General features: G+C 43.3%; 1 protein-coding gene across 4 annotated transcripts in view; it reads left to right on the top strand.

The window, feature by feature from the left end:
• Positions 1-434: 434 nt before the first annotated feature.
• The window catches only part of AGK (acylglycerol kinase), a 36,432-nt gene continuing 12,468 nt past the window's right edge, over positions 435-24,398 (top strand). Inside the window, exons 1-10 of one of the 4 annotated variants that reach the window (XM_075429415.1) lie at positions 435-581; positions 9,146-9,185; positions 13,133-13,212; positions 14,475-14,550; positions 15,913-16,005; positions 16,969-17,001; positions 18,970-19,064; positions 21,153-21,222; positions 21,909-21,988; positions 24,069-24,126. In XM_075429415.1, the coding sequence (XP_075285530.1) occupies positions 478-581; positions 9,146-9,185; positions 13,133-13,212; positions 14,475-14,550; positions 15,913-16,005; positions 16,969-17,001; positions 18,970-19,064; positions 21,153-21,222; positions 21,909-21,988; positions 24,069-24,126 (729 nt within the window). In that variant the 5' untranslated portion in view covers positions 435-477. Of the gene's footprint in view, positions 588-9,145; positions 9,186-13,132; positions 13,213-14,474; positions 14,551-15,912; positions 16,006-16,968; positions 17,002-18,969; positions 19,065-21,152; positions 21,223-21,908; positions 21,989-24,068; positions 24,127-24,398 lie in introns of all 4 variants that reach the window. The other 3 variants (XM_075429414.1, XM_075429416.1, XM_075429417.1) reach the window with 3 other exon arrangements.

Here is a 24,398-nt window from a genome sequence, read left to right as displayed (position 1 = left end):
CGTGGCCGTCCCCTCGGCGGGGCTCCAGCAGCAAACCCCAGGCACTTCCTAGGCAGCTTCTCTTTCAGACGAACCCCCAGAAGTGTTTTCCGGTTGTTTTTCGGGGCGACCGCCTCGGACGTATCTGTCAGTGTGAAACCCCGCGCTCACGGGGCAGCCCCCCGCTCCCCTCATGGTGGCCAGAGCTTGCTGGCAAGAGCCCGTGGCCGGGGGTCGCCTCGCGGGCTGGAGGGCGAAGGCCGGGGCGCGGGTGGGCCTGAAAACATTTTTACTCGGGACTTTTTTTTATTTTATTTTTTAAATGGAGGTGGGGCGCCTGGGCCGCGGCGGGCACCGCCCGGCCTCCCCGCGGGGCCTGCGGGGCGTCGTTGCGCGGAACGCCGGAGCCGGGGGAACGCCGGTGCCGGGGGAGCCGTTTCCAGCCGAGGCGGGGCGGGCGGCGGCAGCGGGGGCGGCGGCTGGCTTCCCGCCGGCGGCATGGCCCGGGCGGTGAGAGCGCTGACGGCCCTGAGGAGCCACTGGAAGAAAACCACGTTCGGCGTCTGCCTGCTGAGCTGGGGCGGGAGCTGGCTCTACGGGAGGCACCGGTAACCGCCGGCTGGGGCGGGCCGCGCCCGGGGCAGCGGGGCAGCCGACCCGGCCGCGGGCCCGCCGGCTTCCGCAGGCGACCGGCCCCCTGCGGGGGGGGCACGGCTGCAGGGCCCGCTCCCCGGGGCGGGCTGCCCTCGGGGCTGTCGGAATGGGGGCCTCCTCCCCTCGGGGCGGTCGGAATGGGGGTTCCCTCCCCTCGGGGCTGTCGGAATGGGGGTTCCCTCCCCTCGGAGGTGCCCGCGGGGAGGCTTTGCCCCCCTCCGCCATCAGCCGTGGGCCTGGAAGGGCTCAGAGCCTTCTCGTGGCTTCCCGCCTTGGCTGTGCTGTGAGCCTGGGGCTAGGCCGGGCGATGGTTTTAACCAGCGGTCTTGTCAGGGTGGCTTCAACCATCCCAGGGCTGGTTGAAGAGGGGGAAGATTTCTCTCTTCTAACTTAACAAAAATGCCATCAACCAAGCGCCTGCCGTCGGCCTTCTTGCTTTTAACCCGTGCTGTAACAGTGAGCCACACGAAGGTGTCTCCGTGGTGCCCCGGCCTGGGGGTCGTCGGCCGCCTCGCTGGAAGGGCCCGGCAGCCGCTGCGGCAGCCGTACTGCCGGCGTGAGTTGTACCTAGCACGGTGGCTTTTCCACCGTTTCTCAGCGGAGCAGATGTTCCCTGTAGTAAGCAAAATCCTCCTTCGTCATTTTTAAGTCGCTAGGTGTATATTTTTAATCCCTGTTCTTTAAGATTATGCTTAATACACTTGACTAGAATGCAAGTGTAGCCAAATTATGTTTAAAAATGGTTACTTCTGGTGCTGCTGTTTATTCTGCCACTTTCTTAATGTCTTTTTAATTGTTAAGTCATGATTTTAGCAGTGTTCTTTTCTGCCTACATTAAAATCCTGCCAAAGCCTCAGTGGAAAACTTAGGAAAATAAATCTGTGTATGTTGTTTGTTACACTTCCCTTCTTTATTTCCTTCTGCCTAGGGACGTTTGCATTAAATCAGTCTTTGTTTTGAACGGTACATCTGCTTTAGTTGCTTACTTCTTACCTGAAGCATTAAGGCTCAGTTGACTCAGGGCAACCAGCAAAATAACTCTCCCTCCATACTTTTTTCCCTGGTAATTGCTGATTGTAGGGCAGGTTATGGTAAGGTGGAGAGTAACTGTGAAAGTGGTGGTGGCAAGGTCATGGTTTCACGTGTGTGCCTACACAGACCAACAGACAGAGAAGTAGTACATAGTATACCGCCGTGTTGTAAGCAGAAATATTTGTGCTAAACAGGTTGGGTGTTTTTGATGCCTTAATGTGATGTCAGTGAGTCCTTGAGCTTGCATTCTGCTTTTCCTTCTGGTGATGTGAACTTTGAATTCAGATAAAATAGTGAAATGTAGATGAATAATTACTTGAAGCTCTATCATTCTAGATACCTGTTAGCCAAAAGAATAAACGAAATGTACAAAACAAGGAGGAAGAAATTGCTCTGCGGCATTCATGTGAGGGGCTGCTGGTGGGGCAGAGCAGCCTGTGATCTTTCCAGGTACCCTGCTTGTGCAAGTGGCCTCTTTACTGGTCTTCTGTTGCCACAGATCCTAATGACAGCAGAATGCAGGTCAGGCCTGGGTACTGAAGGTACAGAGAGCTACTGAAATAGAGCACCGAGAAGAGGACTGTATCTGCTCCTTGTGCATACGAAGAGCAGGTCCTTGAGGAGGCTTAGGAGCAGCGTCAGACACAAACAGTCTCTCCTTCATGTCCGTTGTTTCTGGGAATATGTGTGCCTGTGTACTGTTGGTTGCAGCTGTCTTGGTTTCCTGTGCAGTAACTGAAAACACATTATGATCACGGAGAACGTGAAGCATACCATGAGGTGATGTGGCGGTGAATAAGGAGGAAAATACGAAAGACAAACAAATGAAAAGGGAACTTTTTGTATCTAAATTTCAGTGCTTGGAGGTTATTTGCACCAAGTGTGCGCATGGTGTTTTAACCCAGTTGGGGGGGGGGGGGGAGTTTCCACATCCCACTCTTCAGTCTCCCCTTTTACCTGTAAGGGAAAATACAGACATTGGAAGTGCAAGGTCGGAAATCCTATGATGACAAACAGCCCTGTGTGGCTTCGATGTAGACTGAAGCACAGCTGCTAAGTACTGCTTTCAGATTTAAATACTGTTTGGAAGAAGTGACAACTGTTTAGCCATTTCTCTATGGAGGATTATTTTAGCCAGGAAAAAGAAAAACGAGGAGTGAGAGAAGAAACTGGTGGCAAGAGTGTGGGAATTCAGAGGGGTCTCAGCAGCCCTTGCGTGCTGCTCTGTGCACAGCGAAGGCCTTACCTTGTGGCTTCTGGAGAGCAGGGAATAGGCCAGGATTCCTCTCTGCAGCTTGTTTTGCCTCTGGATGTGGTGATGGCTTTTGGTGGGGTTTTTTTTTGTACATTCCCTCTTCCCAGTTTCTTTGTTGATGTACCAGTTATGCTGGGGAGCGTGAGAGGTGCCCTTTGCCCCACGTACAAGCACAGACTGCTGCAGGCGATACTTGAAGATGTTAGTGAGGGAACCACGTATGGGCTATGCTGGCCGTGAGGCCTGCTGTTTTCTACATCAGAGGCTAAATTACTATGCATGAGGCATACTTGACTAGACTTATATTTGCCCTTTTAGAACAGATTAAAGGTTTAGTGAAGTCTTGTGCTTCGGTTGCTGACATCACTGGAGCTTCTGACGAAGGGGCTTGCTTTAGCACAGCATCAATTCAGATTAGCCTCTGACTTCTTGGAATTAGCTGTCTGAGGTGTTGCTCATTTATTTGCAGCTGAAGAAAATTTTTGTTTCCCATCCTGCATTCCTCTTCTTGGCTTTACCATCCTTGTGGATTTTCTAAGATATTTCTCTTGCAAGGAGAAGACCGTTTGCTTTTTTGACTTCTCAAGGTTCATTCTTTGTTTGGATGCCTGCACTAAGCGGAGCTATCGTAAACAACAGTCTGTCCTGCAAATAAATGGCAACTCTTCTATAGTCAGTCTCTACGTGCCCATAGGGACAGAAGAGCTCTGGAGTACTGCCTTAAGATTTGGGAGGATGCTACGTGGACAAACATGGACAAGAAGAATGTTACCTTTTCCAGACTTGTTCCCTGTGCCTTTTCCCAGCCTGGAAATGGACCCGGTGTCCCCCTCCTGCACCCTGCATACTGTGCTGTGGGGTCCCTTGTGCTCCACAGGCTGTAGAGAAAAGAGGGCCTCTGGAGTGCAAGGGTTCATCGCTGAGTTAGTCTGAAGGTTGTGGATGACGATGACTGTAAAGGTCGAGAAGCTTCTTGGCCCAGGCTTGTATGATACTTTCTTCATGTGGCATTTAGTTTCTGGATCCGTGTGTTAGCCTTTCATCTTTGGAGGTGTTTGTTCAAATGATTCTATGAAATACTGGCTTATTTAACAGCAAGGGTTTTGGATGAACAGGAAGAGTAAAGAAGAAACTTTGTGCTGATTCCCCCTCCCCGATTTATGATTCAGCCCTTCTAAGTATGTAATATAACAGAAGGTGCCTCTTCAAAAGAGGCATTGATTACGAGGTGGCAAAGGTTTTTCAAGTGTGAAATGACAGGCATTATGTCTGGTTAAACTACTGGTAACTAAAACCCTATTGCTATTCTTACAAAACCTTGTTGAGTCTTAAAATTCCTTTCTTTCTCATAAAAGAATATGTTGTAAAAATCCATTGTCTTGCATTTAGGATAGCGAATACTCTTGTAGTATTGGAGAGGTAAAAAGATCACTCAATGTTGTCGCATGTGAGATTGTCTCCCTTCAATTTCTCTGATTGCATGAATTTATCTATTAGCATCATTTTAATGTGTAGCATATCATACTACAGGTTTGAGGGACACTGAATTTAATGTACTAGATCAAAGCTTAGAGGGTATGCAGATGGTCAGATACGTGCTCATACACCGTAGCGTACTTATGTTTAACATATATACGTGAGGCTGATTACAGATAAAAACACCATGTGACTGTTTTAAAATTTCCACCAAGTTTGGAAGCCCCTCTCACCTTTATGTCCTGGGTCGCCTCTCCTGAATTGAGCTGCTGCTGTTCTTTGTATGTCCAGGTGGTTCAGTGAGTCACCAGCTATGTCAAATCAGCAGGAATTTAATCTCTGGCATGATGGCCATCAGCTTAACTGATTGTCAGATTTGGCTGGACTGTTACAGTGGTATCAGTGGGTAAGTGATCATCACTTTGTCAGGATGTGGACCCTCAATATTGCACTGAGGCAATGGACTCCTCAGATACTCAGTGTTACTCTGTACATGTCAGTATTGAGTTTCTCTGTAGAAAATGCTGGCAAGGCATCTGGGCCTTTGACTGCTTGCCAGTAATCTGAGTGTTATTGTTATCTATAATTTGAATGTTAGTCTCTGCGTGTTTGCCAACTGATAACTCACTTTGTCACCTTTCTGCATGTACTTCCTGAGTGGCTGACTTTATTTCATCAAAACTTTGTCAAAAAAAACAGAGTATAAATTCTGAGGCTTGGGTAAAGCTGATGAAAACTGAGATTTGTCTTTCATGCCCTTCCAAAGTCAAGCTGGAAGCAAATGCTAATATCCAGCAAAAAGGATGCTGTGCTCTTTTTGAAGCAGCCAAAAAGCTCTCTGCTAAGATAAAATCTCTTTTTAGGAGTTGTGCTATAGCTCTTGAGGAGCGATCCTGCGTGCACAGCTTTGGTCAAGTTGCTCCTCTTCGATGCACACACTGAACTGGAGAGGCTTCTTTTTGCTCAAACGTACTCAATAGTCTGAGATTCAATGCTGATAACCCTTTTTGAAATGGGATCTCACACCTGAGCTTCTTTGTACATTTGCAGTATGGTCACTTTTAAGGGAGTTGCTTTGGTTGGCTCCAAGACAAAGGCTTACCCGTGCTGCAGCTGTGGGCCTCAAACAGCTGCTTCGGGTCAAGTTTGCTGTCTCCTCTGTGTTGAGTTCATTGCTGCCCTGGCTGACGTTTCCTCATGGGAGCCGTCCCTTCAGCCCTGGCCTCAGCTGGAGGAGCATAGGTACTAAATTGCGTGCTCCTGTGTAAGAGTGTTAATTCCCTATTCCAGGTGAAAGCGCTTCGGGTGGGAGTGGTGGCCACCAGTGCTGTGCTGGGGATGTTGCAGACAGATCAGAACAGCCCCCGTTCTGGCGGCTGGTACGGATGCCGTGCTCTCACAGCCCGCTGCGTTCCGGCAGCCTGGCAGGGCTGGCACCTGGTGAGCTCTGGGCTGTTGCTCTGCCTTCCCTTCTGCGCTGGTTCCTTGCTTTGGCCTCAGCCTGCTCTGTTCTCCCGAGAGTCTGCGCTGCAGTGGCTGCCGGCCTTGCAGGATTGACTGGTACCTTCGTCGACCCAGGCAAAGTTCTGTCGGTGGGGTCAGCTCGGGACATCCTCTTTCTTCTGTACCCCACTGCCACTGCTCGTTCCTCTCTGTCTCCCACTTTTTCACTGCTTAAGCAAGCTGGCCCAGATGGAAGCTGTGCGATGCTGAATTCTCGCAGCGGGGAGGCAGCCCTGGGTCGGCCAGCAGATGCAGTACTGAGCGCCTGTTTTGCTGTAAGGCCGGAGCTGTGTCTGTAAGCCCTTAGGGGAAACATAAAGCAAAAATTGATTTTTAGTTTGCTGTGGATATGGTGCAAGTTAGAAGAAATGTGTGTGTGTTCTGTAAGGCAGTGCAGCAATTTCCCTCAGCCTCTACCTGCTCTTGTTCAAGTGTCAATGAAAAGGCTTTGTTACTACATAATATTAGTCAATAAAGTACAAAAACATCAAGAAAGTCTTACGTTTATTATTCAAGTCTCCTCTGCTGGTAAGAAGCCATATTTTGATGATCTGATATGTACCAAGACAGAAGACTTTAAGAAGTTACCTTTTTGCTATTTTTAATGCTTTTCTACCTAAGTTTATGAATTGGTATGACCCACAGACTGCTTCAGACCCACTTGTGGTCCTTAAGGTGAGCCACATGAGATGAGTTAAAGGTAAGAGCTGTGATACAGGAGGAGGACTGCTGTTCTCACAGATACAGACCCTGTGAGTGCACTTGTGCGTTTTTTCTCATAAGTGTGAAGGTAGTTAAGTGTTGACATAACATTTTAAGGAAAAAAATATTTCCCCATTACCTGGCATCTTTGAGCGAAAATTGGGAGATCTTTAAGCCAGACTCGGATGGCTTTGAAATATATGTCTGAGTTCAGTCAGTGGGAATCCTATGAGTATGGCTGGGATGGCATGGCATTCTGGGTGCTGTGCTACTGGAGAGGTGAGACAAATCACCTAGTAATTACTGGACAGTAAATGGTTCTTCTGGTCTCAGAACCTAAACCTTTCCTTTGACACCAAAACGAGTTGTACCAGAGTGGACTTTTCTGTAAGTGCTTCGGTGCAGGAGAAAATAAACTGACATCTAAACTCTCAAGCCTAATTTTTGTGGTTTAGACTCTGTTGAGCTGAATCCAGTTTACATCCTTGACAGTCGTTTCGGGGATGTTTGCAGGTTGGGACGGAGAGCTCACATGTGAAAAGTTGTGCTGGATTCCATTTTAAAGGCAATTAAAACTGCAGTATAACGCTGCGGGCACCAGGAGAACATACTGACTGATGATGTGACACAGCTTGACTTCTGAACAAAATAGCATCAATGTGAAGTAAACAGATAACATGGATTTGAGTAGAATTTGTTAATAAGGTTAAGACAGCAGTTCTCAAATACCTCGACTGTGCAGCCATCATTTGATAGTGGGGTTTTCGTGATATCCTGTAGTATTTCAGCTTTAGGTGTTGACATTGCTTTTGTGTTTGCTCTGGCCACACATAGTCACAGAGGGGAAAAGAAGTCCCTGTATGAGGGCTTGTGCCCTCAGCGGCGCAGTGTGGCCTTAGCCTGTCACGCTGTCTTGATGGAGCTGGAATTGGCTGTGACAGTGTTGTTTAGCTTGGAACACAAACCTTTCAGAGATGGTTATTTTAACTAGTGCGCTTTCATTATATCACTGCAGTCAAAACCCAGTCCGTCGCTCCTCTAAGTAATATTTCAGATGCTTAACAGAAATAACTTATTCCTTTGGTTTTAAGGAGCAAACATGACGGTTAAAAGCATGCCTCTGAGGAAATTTTATTTAGACATTCCAGCTACTTGTTAGCCTGGTGAGGTATTATTCATGTATTTTATTTTTCCATGATTTCTTCCTTTGTCTTTTTATTATTACCAGGAATAAATCTGTAAAGTGATTTTTCTCAGAACCCAAGTTTATGTCTCACCTGAAGTTACCTGCTTCTCCCTTTAGGACATTGCAGCATCTTTTGGTGATGTCAAAAAGAGCAGCTTATACAGCTCCAGTGACAGATAAATAGCCTAAGCTGGTGGAATTGAGTAGATCACGCTGGTGCGTGGGTCGAGAGGTCTGACCAAGGCTGCCATTTCCATTGCAGGATTTGGTGTGATGAACCACAGCGTGCTGCCTCCCTGGTTGTGTGTTTTGTGTTTGGCCTTGGATCCTTTTAATTGGTGTAGTATATTCATTTTGGTGGGCTGACTATAATTGGGGTTTCTTGTACTTGGTATTTTTGAGGCAATAATGTACTGCCTTGCCAGGTGTTGGCATGGGAAAGCTGAAGGAGTTGATTGGTTTCAGCAAGAAGGAAGCATGTCTGGTGTCTAGAGGACAGGTGAGATGTTGGACAGTGCAGGACAGGACTCCTGTTTTGTCTGCAAGGGCCAGTAGGGCTTTTGGTCTGGGGAAGAACTGATTTATTTTTCCTCACTCGGTAGCTCTGTCTCCAGTTTGCTTGTCAGCTATACCCTGCTTGCCACCTTGCTTATGCTGTCTGTCACCAGTGACAAGCACAAGGATTAGTCTGGAATTTATTTCTGAAATGGCCATCAGTGATGTATCTAATAGTTTCTTCTTTATTTTTAAACTTCACTTAGGTGAGTTGAGTATTGTCACTTCTCTGAGTTACTGCTTTAGGCCATGCTCAGACCTAGGTGGGTGGTAGGTGCTGCATTAACATGTGTTCGGCTTACAAACCGATGGAGAGGGGAGTTCACAATTACAATGCACAAAGATTTAAGTCCATGGAAGTTACACTTAAGTCTGCTCTAAATCCCTTCTATGCTGCCAGAATGGTAAGTACCTTCAGTGTAAATAACAGGCAATATTAACACTGGAAAAAAACACACCTTGGATCTAGAGTACAGTTATGTAGCAATTTAAATCACAGTTATACAGTGTCTCACAGCTTATGTAATCTCAGCACACTTGGCATCCTGGTCTTTGTTTTCTGCTTTTCTTTACTATAGAAAGGGTGTTTGTGTGCACATGCAGAAAAAAACTATGCATGTGTGCTTAAATGGGTGTGTTTCATCCTTAAAATGTGTTAAATAGGTCTTAAAGAACCTGTATTTTTTATTTTAGTGCTGTCAAAGTGTGTGTAAGAAGGGTATGTACCTATGTTTTAAAAAGGGGCAAATTGTTTCAAGCTTACACAACCTAATGTCCACTCTCTTTTCTGTCTTACCTCATAGTGATAACCTGCTACGAAGAGCTGCATGCCAGCAAGCCCAGGTAATACCGTATAAAGTGATAAAATTAGATTAAAATCTCGCTCTTATCTTGGTTGTGCAGGGCTTGTGAGATTTTCCCAGCGGGCCCTCTCTACGTGACAAGCCTTATAACGATGCCATCTGTGTTCTTTTGCTAAAAGTGCCAAAGGGTGGATGAGGCCTGCAGCTGGGGTCCTGTACCTTTCATGCCCTGACTGCTGTTGCGATGGACGGTGCAGCGTTATCGTTGGGGTGACCTTAGTTACTGCTGTAGCTACCCAGACCTCCGTTTCTGCAGGTGTGATTGCTCTGTGCCTGTACGGTCCTGGTAGGAAGATGATTTGTTGATAAGGCAGGAGACTGAAATCTCAGATCCACCATGATGGGTGTAGTCTGGGCAGAAGCAGTGCAAACTGCTTCATGTTAGTGCTTGGCTGGAGGGACCTTGCCCTTGTCTATTTGAGCCTGAGTGCGTTTATTGAGGATACGAGGTATGGTGGCTGACCTAGCGTTTTTGAGACCTGTGTACTGGGAACTCAATGGAGACAACCCATTTGCTGATCGCTGACAAGAAAGCTAGTATTCAGAGAGAAAGGGGTTGTTACCAAGTGTACTGACTATTGCATTTTGTAGTTTGTGGTCTGTGTGGGCAACCAGCAGTGAACAAGTTCCCATGCTGAAGTATTCCCATAAAGAACTCTTACCCTTGACGTGCAGTCTTTCAGGGGTGCAAGTGCTGCTGCCCATGGGTGACATCGCTGCACAGCGACTGCTTACTGGCTCTGATTACCTTGGTGCTGTGCTGTGGGGTTTTAAGAGCCTTTCTACCTCCCACAAATAAAGGTTATTCTAAACCTGCTTCTCCATGCCAGATCTTGGCGATTTTGCAGGGTGTAACTCTGCTCCCATCGTTGCTGTGTACTAGGGCCTGAGAAGAACGGTGAAAGATGTTTTTCCTCATTAAAGAATTTTCTTAGAGATTACCCTGCTTCTGTGGTGCACCTGAATAATCTCAGTTTTAGGCTGTTTGCTGTTGAGGGAAAGATATTTACTGCAACTTGGTGTGGGCAATGGAACTTCATGCCAGAATAGATGTGAGGGAGCTCAAGTCTCATGAAAGAATAAGAAAAGTATTTCCCTGAAAATGCTGCTTTCATAAATCATTCTTATAGCTTCAGAGCCAAATGCGTTTCCAACTCATAGTATCAGTTGTTCTGGATTTTTATGTTTTTAATATTCATGTTTACTGCATAATATCAAAGTGATAGAAGTTTTTTATATCACCAAAAATAGCACTTACTACCTCAGTATTTGAAGCATGCTGACCAAAATAAAAAACTTTTAAAAAAGGCACTGATGAAATGGTACATCAGGAGAAGTTAAAGGATCTAAGTGTGTATGCTGTCAAAAAGGTGTAACTGCTAAGGAAAGACTGGTACAAGAAGATAGTGCTGTTGAGGAAATTCTGACTTTCCTGTTTCTTAATTCCAGTCATTAAGTGATGGGATCTATTCCATTGTGGCTTATTTTTGCAAATGAAAGTGCAAAAGCACAGTCAGTAGAGCTTCCTACAATTTCAGTGGTTAAAGCCTGAGAAAATATCCTGCAGAAGACTCCTGCGTTAGAAAGGAGTGAACTAGAAAGCCTAGTAATCAATTCTTGCTGTAATTTCCATTCTCACTGATGTGTCAATGCCAAATACTGCTTGAAAACACGCAGTAATACAGCAGTAAGGCATTAAATGTCTGATATGTTCTTCAGAAGAACAACAGTCTGTAGTTGTCTGAAAAATGCTACTTGCATTTATGGTGCTGAGTAAGTATTGGGGAAAAAATAGAGGCAGACTCACCCAAGAAGTAGTTTAGTCTGAGTGAAGTGGGAGGGGGTTCCCTATTATTTTTACATCAGATTTTTAAGTTTTTAAGCCTGTTACAATACCAAGTTGATTTGGCACCCACCTTCCTGCCAGAGTATCCGCTACCGAAGTGTTTCATGCAAAGACTCCACCGTGCACGTCTGAATTTAAATACCAGTTTATGGTGTCAGCCTTGGAGTGGCAAATGATCATAGAGAGATTATATAGAAAAGAACCCATTATCATATTTTAACCCTTTTCCAGCTCCTTCTCTGGAATAAGCCAGTGTTAGCTGACTGGACTTCCCTTGCAAATGTGGTCTTGCTGATTGACCTTGTTGTTACTGAACTCTGGGCATGTGTTCGAGGTCCTGTGTAGCTGGCAAACAACTTGCACTGTGAAGCAGGGATAGTTTCCTGTAAAGGAATGTAGTTTCTCTGTTAGTATTCATAAAGCATTATAAAGCCTTTGTAGAGAGGGTTTTTCATAGTTGCAAAATAGTGACTGTCATCTTGGAAGTCCAGAAATGCAATACCTGGAAGTGTGCATTTGACAAGGAAGTGAAAAATTAAATATATTTTTATATATTTAATAACCATTTTTAATGTCTGGCTTTAAGTTGTCTTATGTTGTGCTTTGGAAAAAAAAAAAGACTTTTAGTATGTTGCATTATTATTTTTTTATTTCCTGTCTTAAAAATCAGTATTTGCTTTAGAAATGCCCCTGTACGTAACACAAATGTCTGTCTATATTACATAAAGAAGTGATTATGTCATTACTCATAAATTCTTTATGAGCCTCATTAGGTTATTTAGAGCAAGAAAATACATCACATTGTGCCCCCCCAAGCAAATAATTAATTGTTTCTAACAGCTGTAACATGCTGTTTCCCAATTCCCGCTCAACAATTGCAATAAAATAAGTTGGTCTGTTTTCCAGCTGATGTTTGAATAAAGCTTAAGAGCTATTGATTTGTTTCCCTTTCTTTGAAGATTCCTTTACTCTCAGCAACTTCTCTCATCGTTTTCCTTGCTTGAAGAAGAAATTCGAATGCTTTAAGCAACATAGCCAGCTGCGCACTACTCTTCGTTGAGGTTTCCTGAGCAAAGTTGGCAACTGGAATTAATTATAAATTTAAGCAGCTAACGATCACTAAAATCTACTGTGCTTTGTGTACAGTGTTGACCTTCCTCAATATAAAAATACCTGCTAGGAGGATCAGCTTTCAAGAGAAATGTGGAAAAAAAACAACAGGGACAGTTGACTATGTCTTGTGTTCAGCACAGTAGCCTTTTGTTGCTGCTTTATTCTGGGGCTTCTGGATGGTACTGCTGAGTACGCTGTCATCCTTGTGCTCAAAACCAGTTCCATTTGGTGTGGTGGTGAGGATAGCTTTAAGTGACCTGAAAGAGGCTTACAGAGTGCGGAGTAACATGTGTGGAAGCTTTGCCTTTTCTTGCCTCTCCTGGTCTGAAAAGCTATGGAAATAGGTACAAATAGCTAAAAGGTATGAGAGGCTGTATGGAGTAACCCTTGAAGAATTTAAAATCAAGACACCTATTCAGAATTTGATTAAAAGTTCAAGATGAATTCAGTGATTTTTATATGGAGGCATTAGGAATAAAAAATGTCTGAGAAACAGTGAGCTTGCTTATAGGTCAGGGCAAATTCTCTGCTGGTTATCTTTCGCATTTTTAAAAAGCATAGAAAATACAAAAATGAGCAGAAGAGATATAAGAAATGAAATACAGAAGTGGAAAAAGATGCAGAAAGAAGATGCATGAGAATTACGTAAGGAAGGAAAATCAAAGTAACCTTGGAGTCAAGGATAGTTCCCTGGATCTCTGCCCGTGGCAGAAAACCAGAGCTTGACAAAAATTAAATGGTGGTGGAATTGTAAAAATGAGCTAAAAAGTACTTGTGACAGTGGTGTGAGCTGTTGCTAAGATTGCAGGTCTTTGAATAGGAGACCTGTGCACTGGCTGAAAATGGAAGTCATTTGAATGTCACGAGGCTTGAAAGCCCACTGACATTTGCAGAGATGCATTATTTTGAACTGTTTTACCAATGTGCTTAAAAGATAAACAGAACTCTGCTCTTTTTATCTCACTTAGGCTTTTGGCAACCAGCTGATCCCTTCCAGTATGCCACTGAAGAAAGCAACGGTGTTCCTCAACCCAGCAGCTTGCAAAGGGTAAAATTTCCTCTTTCCTACACTCATATGTGAGGCACTCTTTCTGTATTTTTGCTCTGCTATCCACTATAAAAGCCAGCCAGATTTTTTAGCTCATTTTTGCCTCCCTATGATGCCAAGCTGGTGCTATGTAACTATGCCAAACTTTATTTCACCAAAAATACTGGGATGAGAAATAGAACTAGATGCTTGAGTTGAAAGAAAGATTTCTAAATGGAAGTATATTTTTCATTTTTCTTTTATCCTTTGTTTCGGCCTTTGTCATTCCTCCGTGTGTGGAATTGCTTTGTATTCCTTCCACACTTTAGTCTGTGATAGATTTCCATCTTCAAAACTATAGAAGTAAGCGATGACCTTGATTGCTTCAAGACTTGAAGTTAGCCAGCTGTGATCTTACTTCTGTGGGAACCTGTCCTTGAAAGGGATGTGCCCACAAACTGAGAGGCTCATTATGGGCTCAGAGCAAGACTCCTGGAAGAGGGTGGCTGCTATTTTTGCATACTCATTAGCAGAATAACGGTTATCTTGGATATAGTGTCTGTTTGTTTCGGCTGATCAGCTAAGCTTCGTATCAGTTGCATCATAGGGAGGGGCGGGGAGTTGTCAGTGACAAGATGAAAGGAGTTGTATATCTGACATGGAAGTGCTTGGACTTAATATGCTTTTGTTCAAAACACCCATGATTGGAAAATGCAAAGTGCTAATAAATTAAATCTCCGACTTCGTCTCATGTTTCTACTTGTAAACAATTTATAGTTAATGGCATAATTATTTTATTGTGTGGTTACAGGCAGAAAATGCATGGGTCCTATAACAAAAGAAAGTCAGCTAAAATTTTGCTTCTGAACTTATTTAATCATATACAACTGTAAATATGTTTTAAAAATCTTTCTGAAAACTTAAGCGGACCTCTTTTGTGGTAGTAAAGCCTGGTGCTCTGTAACTCATGAATTTTCTAATAAATTTCTGGAGTTCTTGTTTTGCATTTTTTTTTTAATTATTTTTGGAGAAAGCTAGATAACCGCTTCTGCATTTGTTAAAACTGGAACAAAAAGCTGACATCTGAGCTACGAGTCTAGAAATGTAATACATTTGAACCAAATGAAATCTCGTCTTTCCTGACTGGCACGTTGAGTGACTGATTGTGTAGATTGTATGCTCTGTTTTTAAGTAGATTTCTTCTTGTTATTCATTTGTTTCTTTCCTTTTTAATTTTTTTAGCCACCGGACTAATGAAATAGTTTTTACTCTGTTTCATCTAGCAAAGCCGGGAACCTTTTTGAAAAGAATGCAGCTCCAATTTTGCACTTATCTGGCTTGGATGTAACTGTGGTTAAGGTGAGAACCGTTCTGTTGATACAGATCTATTGTCTGCTCTGCTTTGTCCTCTTGAAGAACTGAAATTCAGTTCTGAATGCGTTTGAAATTCTCAATTGTCCTGTAGACATCTTGTGAGAAGAAATAAATACTGAGATACTAAGCTGGTGCTTAATCTTTTTCTTTTTAATTCACAGTTAATTTACAGACCATGTACTGAGTTTTTAATTTTCAGCTAAAGCAGTACATGTGCTTGTCTGTCTGTCTGTCTAAAGCAGCCCTTTATAATTGATGTTTGAGAGAAAACTCTCAAAACATTGGAGTGCTGGGTAGTGGTGCGTGCCCATCGCTGTTGAGGTTGTCAATTCTGCCCAAACTTGCAGAATTCAGAAGTGAGGAGCTTTGATGTGCAGTGGAACTGTGCAGATTAATTCAAAATAACCTTTTATTTTTACACTGAAAAGATCTTAGTGTGTCCCCAAATAATTCAACTTTTGCATCGCGAAAGCAGAACATTGAGCTCTAAATGGGGTGAATTAGCAAAGAGCCTGTCTTTGGAAAGAGAAGAAAAAAGTAAACATGAAAGGATTCTGATCTTTTTGCAGGTTTTTGAGGCTGTGATATGTGGATAGTTTAATAGTCACTGTGTCCTGGCAATGAAATACTCTATCTAAAGAAGTATCTTTCCGTCTTGGAATCTTTTTCACAAGGTCTGGTGTTAAAATGGTGTTTTTATTAATGCCTCTCTCTGACCCTTGAAAATACATAGTCCCACCCTAAGAGAAAAAATTTTGCAAGACTCAAAACTGATGCTTTGTAGCTTCACACCTGAGGAGTCAGAAGAAAGGGCAGGGCCAGTAACTAAGGCTGAGATGTCCCTGTAAAAGGCATTACTTTTGCAGAAAACGGTTTTGATGGTTTAGAAAGTCAGTGTATTGGTGCTAAACCCACTGTCAACAGCTTGCTGTTGGGCAGTAGCCTTTTATGTAGCCGATTCTGTGTTTCAGGAGATGCGCTTGAGCTCTTTGTTGCTAACTATGTTGGGACTTCTGCAAGACCATGGTTTGCTTGTGGTTTTGTTTCAGTGTAATACTACCTGGAAATATAATTATTGCTGCAATATTCTAGATCTGTTGAAGAAGATTTACTCTGGTATTTCATTTAGCGTTTGTGTGTCTGCATTTGCTTGCACACGTTGCATTAGGCAGCAGACTTGTGTTGAAAGTTGAAGAAATCTCAGTGAATGTAAGTAATACACAGCACTATGTGCCTATATGAGAATAACTATTAAGCAAATGGATAGGTGATCCTTTTTTTTTCTATAGAAGAGAAATCCTAGAAATAGTCACTTCAGTTCTCATGTTTGGATTTCTGTTTCTTCAGACTGATTATGAGGGACAAGCAAAAAAGCTGCTGGAATTGATGGAAAACACAGATCTGATCATTATTGCAGGAGGAGATGGCACAGTACAAGAGGTACAGCAGGAGCTTTGTCCTGGTTTGTTGAGAATCATAGTCAGGCTGAGGGTGAGAAGATGGAGTCTGTGTAACGTAACCACATCAAACAGCTATTACTAGAGATTTGTGTATTTTAGTATCTTGTGTTTTCAGTTAATGTTATAATCTTCTGGGGACAAGAAAACTCTCCTAGTTGTTATTAGTCTAAAAGTGATGATGGAAGTGGGGGCAGAAAGAGTGTGTGATAGAACTATCTTCCAGAATTTTATTCTAGAATGAGAAAATTATTTGGGGAGACATGATTCCAACTTTTTCTTTCTGTGTAATGTAGCTGTAATGGTTTAATTTTCAAAGTTCATTCTTATCTGTTCTCCCCAAGAGGAATGCGTGTTTTGCCAAGTGGAAGTCAAATAATCTAAAACTTATGTGGAAGTGATAGCAAAGCACGGTATATATTTAATAAATGCCTGTTGTCAAGATGATTAATGATAGGAGCAAACGACTAGCAGAACTAGGGGATACTCTATTTTTCAGGGAAGGCTGTGTTTTATTAAAGCATTTCCTGGAATGCTAACTGCTGGCTTCGTAAGGCAATGGCTAAATGAAATGCAATGACCTTAAGAGAAAGTGTTCAGAATACGCCTGCAAGTTTCTCCTGGCCTTAGAATTGATCATTGTTAATTGCACACTGACCAGTGCTGTTTTTGCATTATGCAGAGCGTTATTCAATGTTTAAACATTTACACTGGCATTGGTTCTGGTGCCAGCATATACTCATCACACTCATAACCGTGCTGTTTCCACCATGTTTGCACACTGAACGTGCCTCCTGTCCCCTGTAAGCAACTGTAGCACCTGCCATAAAAGAGCAGCTGCTCCTTAAGTCTTTTCCAAAGACTAAATGTGGGTATGAATTTTGTAGCTCTCTGCTGTAACCGAAAAACGAAGTCTCGGAGCCGAGCATTTTGTCGTGTTTTTCAGGTCATAACTGGACTTCTCCGCAGAGCAGATGAGGTGAGGAAGTGTCATTTTTTTAAACTTTTTTTATTTATTAGAGGAAGCGTCCTGTGCATCCGCTGTGATCTTTTGGCCTCAGCTGTCTTCTGCAGACGTGTTGCTTACTAACCTGGAGCCACCTTGCTGCGTAACAAGTCAGCCATGCTAGTGTCCTGCAATTCTGCCCGTTATTCTTCATTCCCTTTCTCAGGGAGCACAGTGGCTCCCAAGCCGTGGCTTTGGGAAGTTTCCAGCATCAGAGCAGGGATTGTGGAGAAGCCAAATGCACAACTTTCAAAGACCCGTGGACCAGCTGCGTGTGCTGCTCTGTTTGGCAGAGGCATCGGGCGAAAGGACATGTTTTTGTTGTATTTGTACAGGCTTGAAACCGAATTCAGTTATGGCCATGGTCCTATTGCTGTATGATTGCTTTGCCATTTTTTCAAGCGCTGAATACCTACCTGTGCAGATGGCTGCAGAAAGCAAATTTTAACCTCTCAAGGTGGATCGCTCCGAATGGAAATGAGAGAGATTTTTCTTTTTGAAGAGGGAGGACAGTGTTATTGAAGAAAGGAGGGAATCGTTGTTCCCAAAACCTTCTGGCAGGAGCTGGCAAAAACTCAATTAAATGATCCAGGCAAGATTATGATAATATCCTTGGCAGCTTGAATTGTATCTGTTTAGGCAGTTGCTTTGTCTGAATGTGACAAGAGAAGATCTGCAACCAAGCCAGTATTTTTAAGGGCGCGCTGGCTTTATCAATTCTGAGACATCAGTTTCTTAAATTTAATGTTACTATAGCTGGCCCCTGAGACCTCTATAATCCAAAGATACCGGAAGAAAAATTTTGGAGGCTTTACTGGCTATTTTTTCTTCTCTATTTTTTTGACTTACTATCTTGATGTAGCTTGGGTTGATTTTGCAATAGTACAGAAGATTCTGCATCCAGCACTATTGTGGGTGGAATACTGCGTTTATGTCTTTGGCCGGGGAGTTGTTCTTGTCCTTCGTATCACCCTGTCCCAGGAGTGGAGAGCTGCAGTTCAGCCCCCTCACTCTGTGCTCTGCTTCCCTCTTCACTTGAGTATGTCATACCACTGTTGCCTGGCTAAGAAGAGCCTGTGCAAGGTATTCCAGAAACGCTGTTCCTAGCAGCCGGGCAGCAGAGCATGACTGCACGAGCTGCAATAGCCTGTCGTCTGCACGCAGTAAAACAATTGTGAAGAACGTGAGAGAAGGGTCTTTGAGCTGTGTGAAGACTTGCAGATGACACAGAGATAGCGAGGGAGAGCGGGTGGGCATGGAGTGAGAGGGGTGTTATTTAGTTGGTGCGGATTTGCAGTATCATGGCACTGCTAGTAGAGGTGCCCAGGAGGGAGATGGTATGTTGTGATATACGGTAGTTTACATCGATTTGCTGACGCGCTTCAAGAAGCACAGTTTATTATGAGGTATAACATAATAGCTTGCTCCTTCAACAAGCCCTTTTGCTGAACTGTGGTACAGAAAAATAACATGGTCAATGATTTCCAAAAATTAGACCTTCTGCTGCTTCATGATTCGGATGCCAGAGGAATCAATTCATTTCCTTTCCTTAACTGAGAAAATCTCTTTGCCATGCAAGGTTACTTTATCAGAGGGTGTTTTCTGCAATGGTAAATGAGATTCAGCGCTTGTGATGCCACTGTCAATGTTAAGAAAGATGGCAGGTTGCTGACAGAATCTATGCATTAGTTAGGACGTGGCTGCCAACCTGCATGTAACAATGCTCTTAACGATTACAGAGAGCTCCTTTGTGCCCAGTTGGCAGTGGTGGGTTCACAGATTCAGATGCCATGTTCTGAGTCATTATGTATTACTGCCTCATTTAAGGAAGTGCCTGGCTGCGTAGTGCCAACGGGGTGATATCAGGCACAGCTGTGATCTCCACACAGGAAGCTTCGTTCAGCTGATGCAAGTGTTGATTTTCTCTCCTCATGTGTCCAGGCTGTCTTCAGCAAGACTCCTATAGGATTCATACCTCTTGGGAAGACCTGCACTCTGAGCCACACGCTCTACCCTGAGAGCACGAACCAAGTCCAGTAAGTATTACATGTTTTTGAAAGGGGGCTTTTTGTTTGTTTTCAAGGAGCAGTGCTTGTTAGTAGCTTGCTACTTTTCTTTCTTTCTGTTACATTAGAAGTTGGCAGCCTCTGGGCAAAGCCTGGTGATTCTCTGGACTTCCTGAGTTAATGACTTCCAAAAACTGACTAACAATTAAAAGTAGGAAATGTGTGTATTATTAGAACATGAAATTATTTGCTCTGGCTGATTTCTCTGTAATCGTGTGATGCTCAGAGTTTTCAAAAAAAATCAAAGGGTTTAAAACGATCAAGCCTCTTAGGAATAGTCAGCAAGGATATGACAATATAAAACAAAGAGAAGTCCTCTTTCCATCCCTTCTCCAGTTGAAGAATTCTAGAAACCAGTCCACGTATAACCTGGTTAGCACCTGCAAAGTAAGGCGTACGACAGTATCTTTACGGGAGAGGCTGGATCACATTACTGACTTTTGCAGGGTTTGTTGCCCATCCCTGTGATGGGCCTGATGCTGGCAGCTCTCCAACAACCTGAATCTTAGCTATCAGCATCCTGGATATGATCCAGTCTGGCAGTAGCTGTTGCCTGCATTTCAGTTTGTTGTAAGTTTGTTTTGTCCACTTCTAAAGCAAAAAGGCTAGTCAACTAAGCTTTCTTTTCCCCACACTTCATGGCTTCAATTTTTTCCTGCCTCTCCTCCCATACCAATGAATATATTTCTCCTTCCTGCTGAAATCTATTAATTCTGGTTCTCCCAGTAACTCATTAACATTCTTCTTTGCGGAACCCTTGCTGGTATCCATCATACATAAAACCCACGAGCCAACTGGCATAACATCCTTCATTAAAACTACCAGAGTGCTTTGAAGCTTGGCAAGATGGACAAGGCTGTAGTCAGCAGCTCGGATTAAAATAATAATTTATGTTTGGGTTCTAAAGAAGCTGTCTGAAATGAATGATCTTCTTGTCCCAAGGTAATGAACTGTGCAGGTGAGACTGTGGCGTGTTGGTGAAGTTGAAAGGAATTTGGTCAATAGGCTGCTTAACAACCCACACTGGTAACAGAACCTGACTTAAGAAGTGCAGAAGTGATATTTTCAAAAGAAATATTTGGGCTTTGGTACTTTCAGCACTATTAGATCTTAGCTTTGGAGTGTAGGAACTGTAGAGGTCTTAGAGAAAGATGAGTTAGGAGAAAAGGGCCAAGGGAAGAACAATTTCCTGCTCTGTCTCAGTATTCCAAGCCTGATGAAGCCAAGGGCAATTTCTTCTTCTGATTCACGTGAATATTGGGCTGGATCTGAAAACTGTATTTGGTTTGGGGTTTGTTGTTTTTTTTTCCCTGTCCAGCTGAGACACTGGAAATGCGTACAATATGGAATTTAAATTTTGCCAAAGTTTGAAAACAAGGAAGGGGTTTTAATGAAATACATGCTTCAAGGTCTGAACATAGAGACTTTGTAAACTTGAACACTTTGGTTAGAAAATCTTCAGTGCCACACTCTGTGACTTGAAATGAGAAAGTGCCTTAGGTACTGTCCACGACTTAATGGAGACCAAAACCACATGAGCACTGCTGATAGGTAGATTTGTGTTGATTAAAAATTTCAAAACAAATTAACATACTAAGGCAATTCAGTCCTGGACAGATGCATTCAGACCAGTCTCATGACCATTCCTTTCTCTCCCAGGCTGTTATACTTGCCACTGAAAAAATAAAACCATGATTTGGGTCCTCAGCATGTTAAGTACCCGAAAGAGCAAGTAATAGAGTTGGCATGTGGTCTGCCAGATTATCTGAAGAAGGAGGAATTTCTGAAAAGTTTAGGCCAAGAACTTCTTTTTGCTATTGAGGTCTTCTGCTGTTTGTTAGAACGCAGGCTTCCTCATGTATTGCAGCCACTCGGTTTGCTTTCTGATTACAAGGAGGTGCAGCACTTTGTCAGCGTGCTTTCCCTGGGGTGATTGTGTTAGCTGCAAAAAAGCCCCACCTGGACTTACAGTGGGGTTTGCTGAAAAAAGTGTAATTGTAAAGCTTACTCTTTTCCTTCTTTCCTGTTTAATTCGCTTCTGTCCTGTTTGTTTTGCAGACTTATTACTAATGCTACATTGGCCATTTTGAAGGGAGAGACAGTTCAACTTGATGTCTTGCAGATCAAGGTAAAAGCATCTGCTTATTTGTCACCCAGCGTTCCTAAAACTTTCCTGTTTTCATGTTGTTCTGTGTACATGGACTGCTTTTCCTCTGTGTAATGCTGTCATGAATTTTGGTTTACAATGTCAGCAGTTCTGCCGGCAGTCATTTCTCCACTGTATGCTATGACATCAGATAGTCCAAACTGGAGAAAACGCCAGAATGTCTGAACATCTGTTCTTGAGCCTCAGAGAGTATTGATGAATACAAGACTTACTAACGCCAATATTTCTGTAGAAATGGTGCGAGATAACAATAGCTGTCTGAGCTGATTGAGTGCATTCATATGCATTGTGGAGTTAATAGCTTTCTTTTACAAACTGAAAAATGTGAAATGGGAAAACCTTTGACTTTTGGCTGACAACATCCAGAAAATGAAATGCCTGTTGCTGGGTGTGCAGTCAAACTCAATCAACCTCTTCAAAACTTCATCTCTTATATTCCTCTCTGGGAGCAGATGGAATGTATATACTTAAATTCTGCTTGGCTTTATTGCTGTTAGCTATTTATCATACCTCTTCAGTGAAATTCTATTTTTGGTATTAATCAGAAATCAGTTTTTATATAGAAATGATATTTTTCTAGTTGCAAAAAACAAGGTTGGAAACAAAATAAGAGAAAGCAATTTCGAAATGTTTATTTTTCTTTATAGGGAGAAAAGGAACAGCCTGTGTTTGCAGTGACTGGTTTAAGATGGGGATCTTACAGAGATGCGGGAGTTAAAGTTAGCAAGTAAGAAAATACTGGTTTTTGAAACGGTAACTTTTTTAGCATCTGTTGCCTCAAAAGAGATATCCCTTCTATTGTAAAGAAGTCTTTTCTGAGTGTAGGAATTTGACAGACAGAGGCACCCACTCTTGTCAGGTCTCGCATTACACTCATGGGAGTGTAAGACATTTCAGCATTTTTGTCATTTGAAATAAATCCTTATTTGGTGCTGACCTATTCTTTTAAGTATTAACTTTCTGCTTGCCTTTTGGTGCCCTATTCAGATTGTATCGGTGGGAAAAGCTCTCCCTTGAGTAAAGTCTAAGTAAAGTAATTGGCCGTTGTTTTTCATCAGTCGCCAATGAAAAGATGCACGCAGACTCTGTAACTCAATTCCAACAAGGGACATCAGATGCAGTAGTAATGCCCTTCAGTTCCTGCCAGAAATGGCATGGACCGTGATGCCTATGACTGTTCTCTGAATGCTAAACTAATAATTGTTGGGCTTTCTCCAAATGGACATTTAATGTGCCACTGTCTGTGTATCAAATGACTGGCATTATCTGGTGAAGGAGCAGCAGGGCCAAAGCAGTTCACTTCTCAGGCTGTTCGGGAGGAATTGCAGCAAACGCCTCTGCTGCACAGCTGTAAGGAAGTACCGTGTGTTTTGTGAATGAGCTGTCTTTGTCAGAAAGCAAGAGGTAGCAGACCTCTGGAGTCAGTCTGGCAGATATTGAGTAGGTTTGAGAGGTGATGTGGAATGGGGGAGATGCAGTAAATGGTCAGGGTGTTTGTCCTGAGGAAGCAAGGGACGTGCTTGGTAGCTTGGGTAGGTGCTGACTTGGCTATGCTGTAGGCTAACTGCAGCCCCAAGATTAAGGAAGCGCACCTCTCTTCCCTCTACACTCCTGCTAGGCTTATTGTCCATACCCTGTTTTTTGCCTGGTGTCAGCCTTCGCGTCTTTTCCTGCAGCAGTTCCCTGTCGTGGAGACTCTTGGATTCAGTGCTGGAGGCATGACAGCACCCTTTGCGTGTGGGGCAGCGTGAACATCCTCAAACCTCATTCTTTTCCATGAATGTTTCCAAACCCACAGAAACTGTGCCCAGCTTGGAAAGCACATCAGCCACAAACGAATGGGTGCTCAGAGTGTGCCTGGGACAAGAACCATGCGTGCTTGTCCTGTTTTTGTACTCCTCCACTTCACCTACGTTTGGTCCCCATGAGAGAGAGGTTATTTGCCTAAATAAACATTTGGTGTGTTCCAGTACAACTGATCTTGTACTGGAAAGAAGGCACCTACTACAAAGGGAGTTAAGCTATAAGACACAATTCAGAAATTTGTCTGAGTATCCCTCTGCTAAGCACTGCCCTGGTAGAGACATCGCGCTGTTTTATGTTTTTGAGGTTTTGTTACTTTACAGACAATTTCATCGCTTGATGGGAGTGGTGTGACAGTTGCACATCTTAGTAGTTAATGATATACTTAAGATCTGCAGTACTCTTGAGCTGATGGCATTTAATGTGCTTTGTTGACCTTCTTTGGTGGAAGACAGTGATCAAAATATGTGCCAAGTCTGCCTAAATATAGCCACATCTTTAGATTCTGTACAATGCTGTACGGCTGGCAGGATTTTTATTGTGTAAAACATTGATTTTGATCTGAGAATCCTTTGGGGCAGATGAATGTTTGCTGGCTCTGTTCTTTTGTCACTGAAGCTGTTGATTTTCGTTTGTTTCCTCCAACCTCATTCTTTATTGCATATTGCGGAGATGCACCCCACCGGCTGTTAGACCACAGACCTTTAAATCATTCCCAGTTGTGTCACATAACTAGGTAAAATTCTGCTACTGAGATGCCACGCTGCCTACAGTGAAGATTGTATACTGCATTTTGGTGATCTGTACTGCAGGAAGGGGATGTCACTGCTAAGCTCCTGGTGATGTGTAGAAACTATCTTACAGCATCGCAAAGCTAAAGATTTTAGGAGAGCACCAACTTCGGTGGCAAGCACGTGTGCGTGCTCTGACTTCGTGCAAGGTTTCTCCCTCTCCCAGTATCGACCCTGAGTATCTTAGGAGCTCTGTCTGTGTTCTTTTTTCAGGTACTGGTACCTTGGGCCTCTGAAAACCAAAGCAGCTCACTTTTTCAGTACGTTTAAGGTAAGGAGTAATTGCGAGGAAAGTGCTTTCGTAGTTCGGAAATTAAACGGCTGACTATGTTTTGCATAATTTATCTGCAAGTTTTTGTGGAGGATTCTGGTGACAATGTAAAATGGGAGTGAAACTCGACTTGTTAAAAATCAGTTGATAGACTTAACTTGTGAAGAGATGAAGGGGAGGAGGAATACTTAAAAATTTTCTGTACTGAGGATCTGTTGCTGCAAGATCACCAGGGGGAGCCAGTAACTGCCTTTGAAACCGGAGAGCGGTAA

Source organism: Opisthocomus hoazin, chromosome 8 (genome assembly GCF_030867145.1).
Source record: "Opisthocomus hoazin isolate bOpiHoa1 chromosome 8, bOpiHoa1.hap1, whole genome shotgun sequence".
NCBI classification, from domain to species: domain Eukaryota; kingdom Metazoa; phylum Chordata; class Aves; order Opisthocomiformes; family Opisthocomidae; genus Opisthocomus; species Opisthocomus hoazin.
The sequence above is the reverse complement of the archived record's forward strand: the minus strand, read 5'-3'. Positions and strand labels throughout refer to the sequence as shown.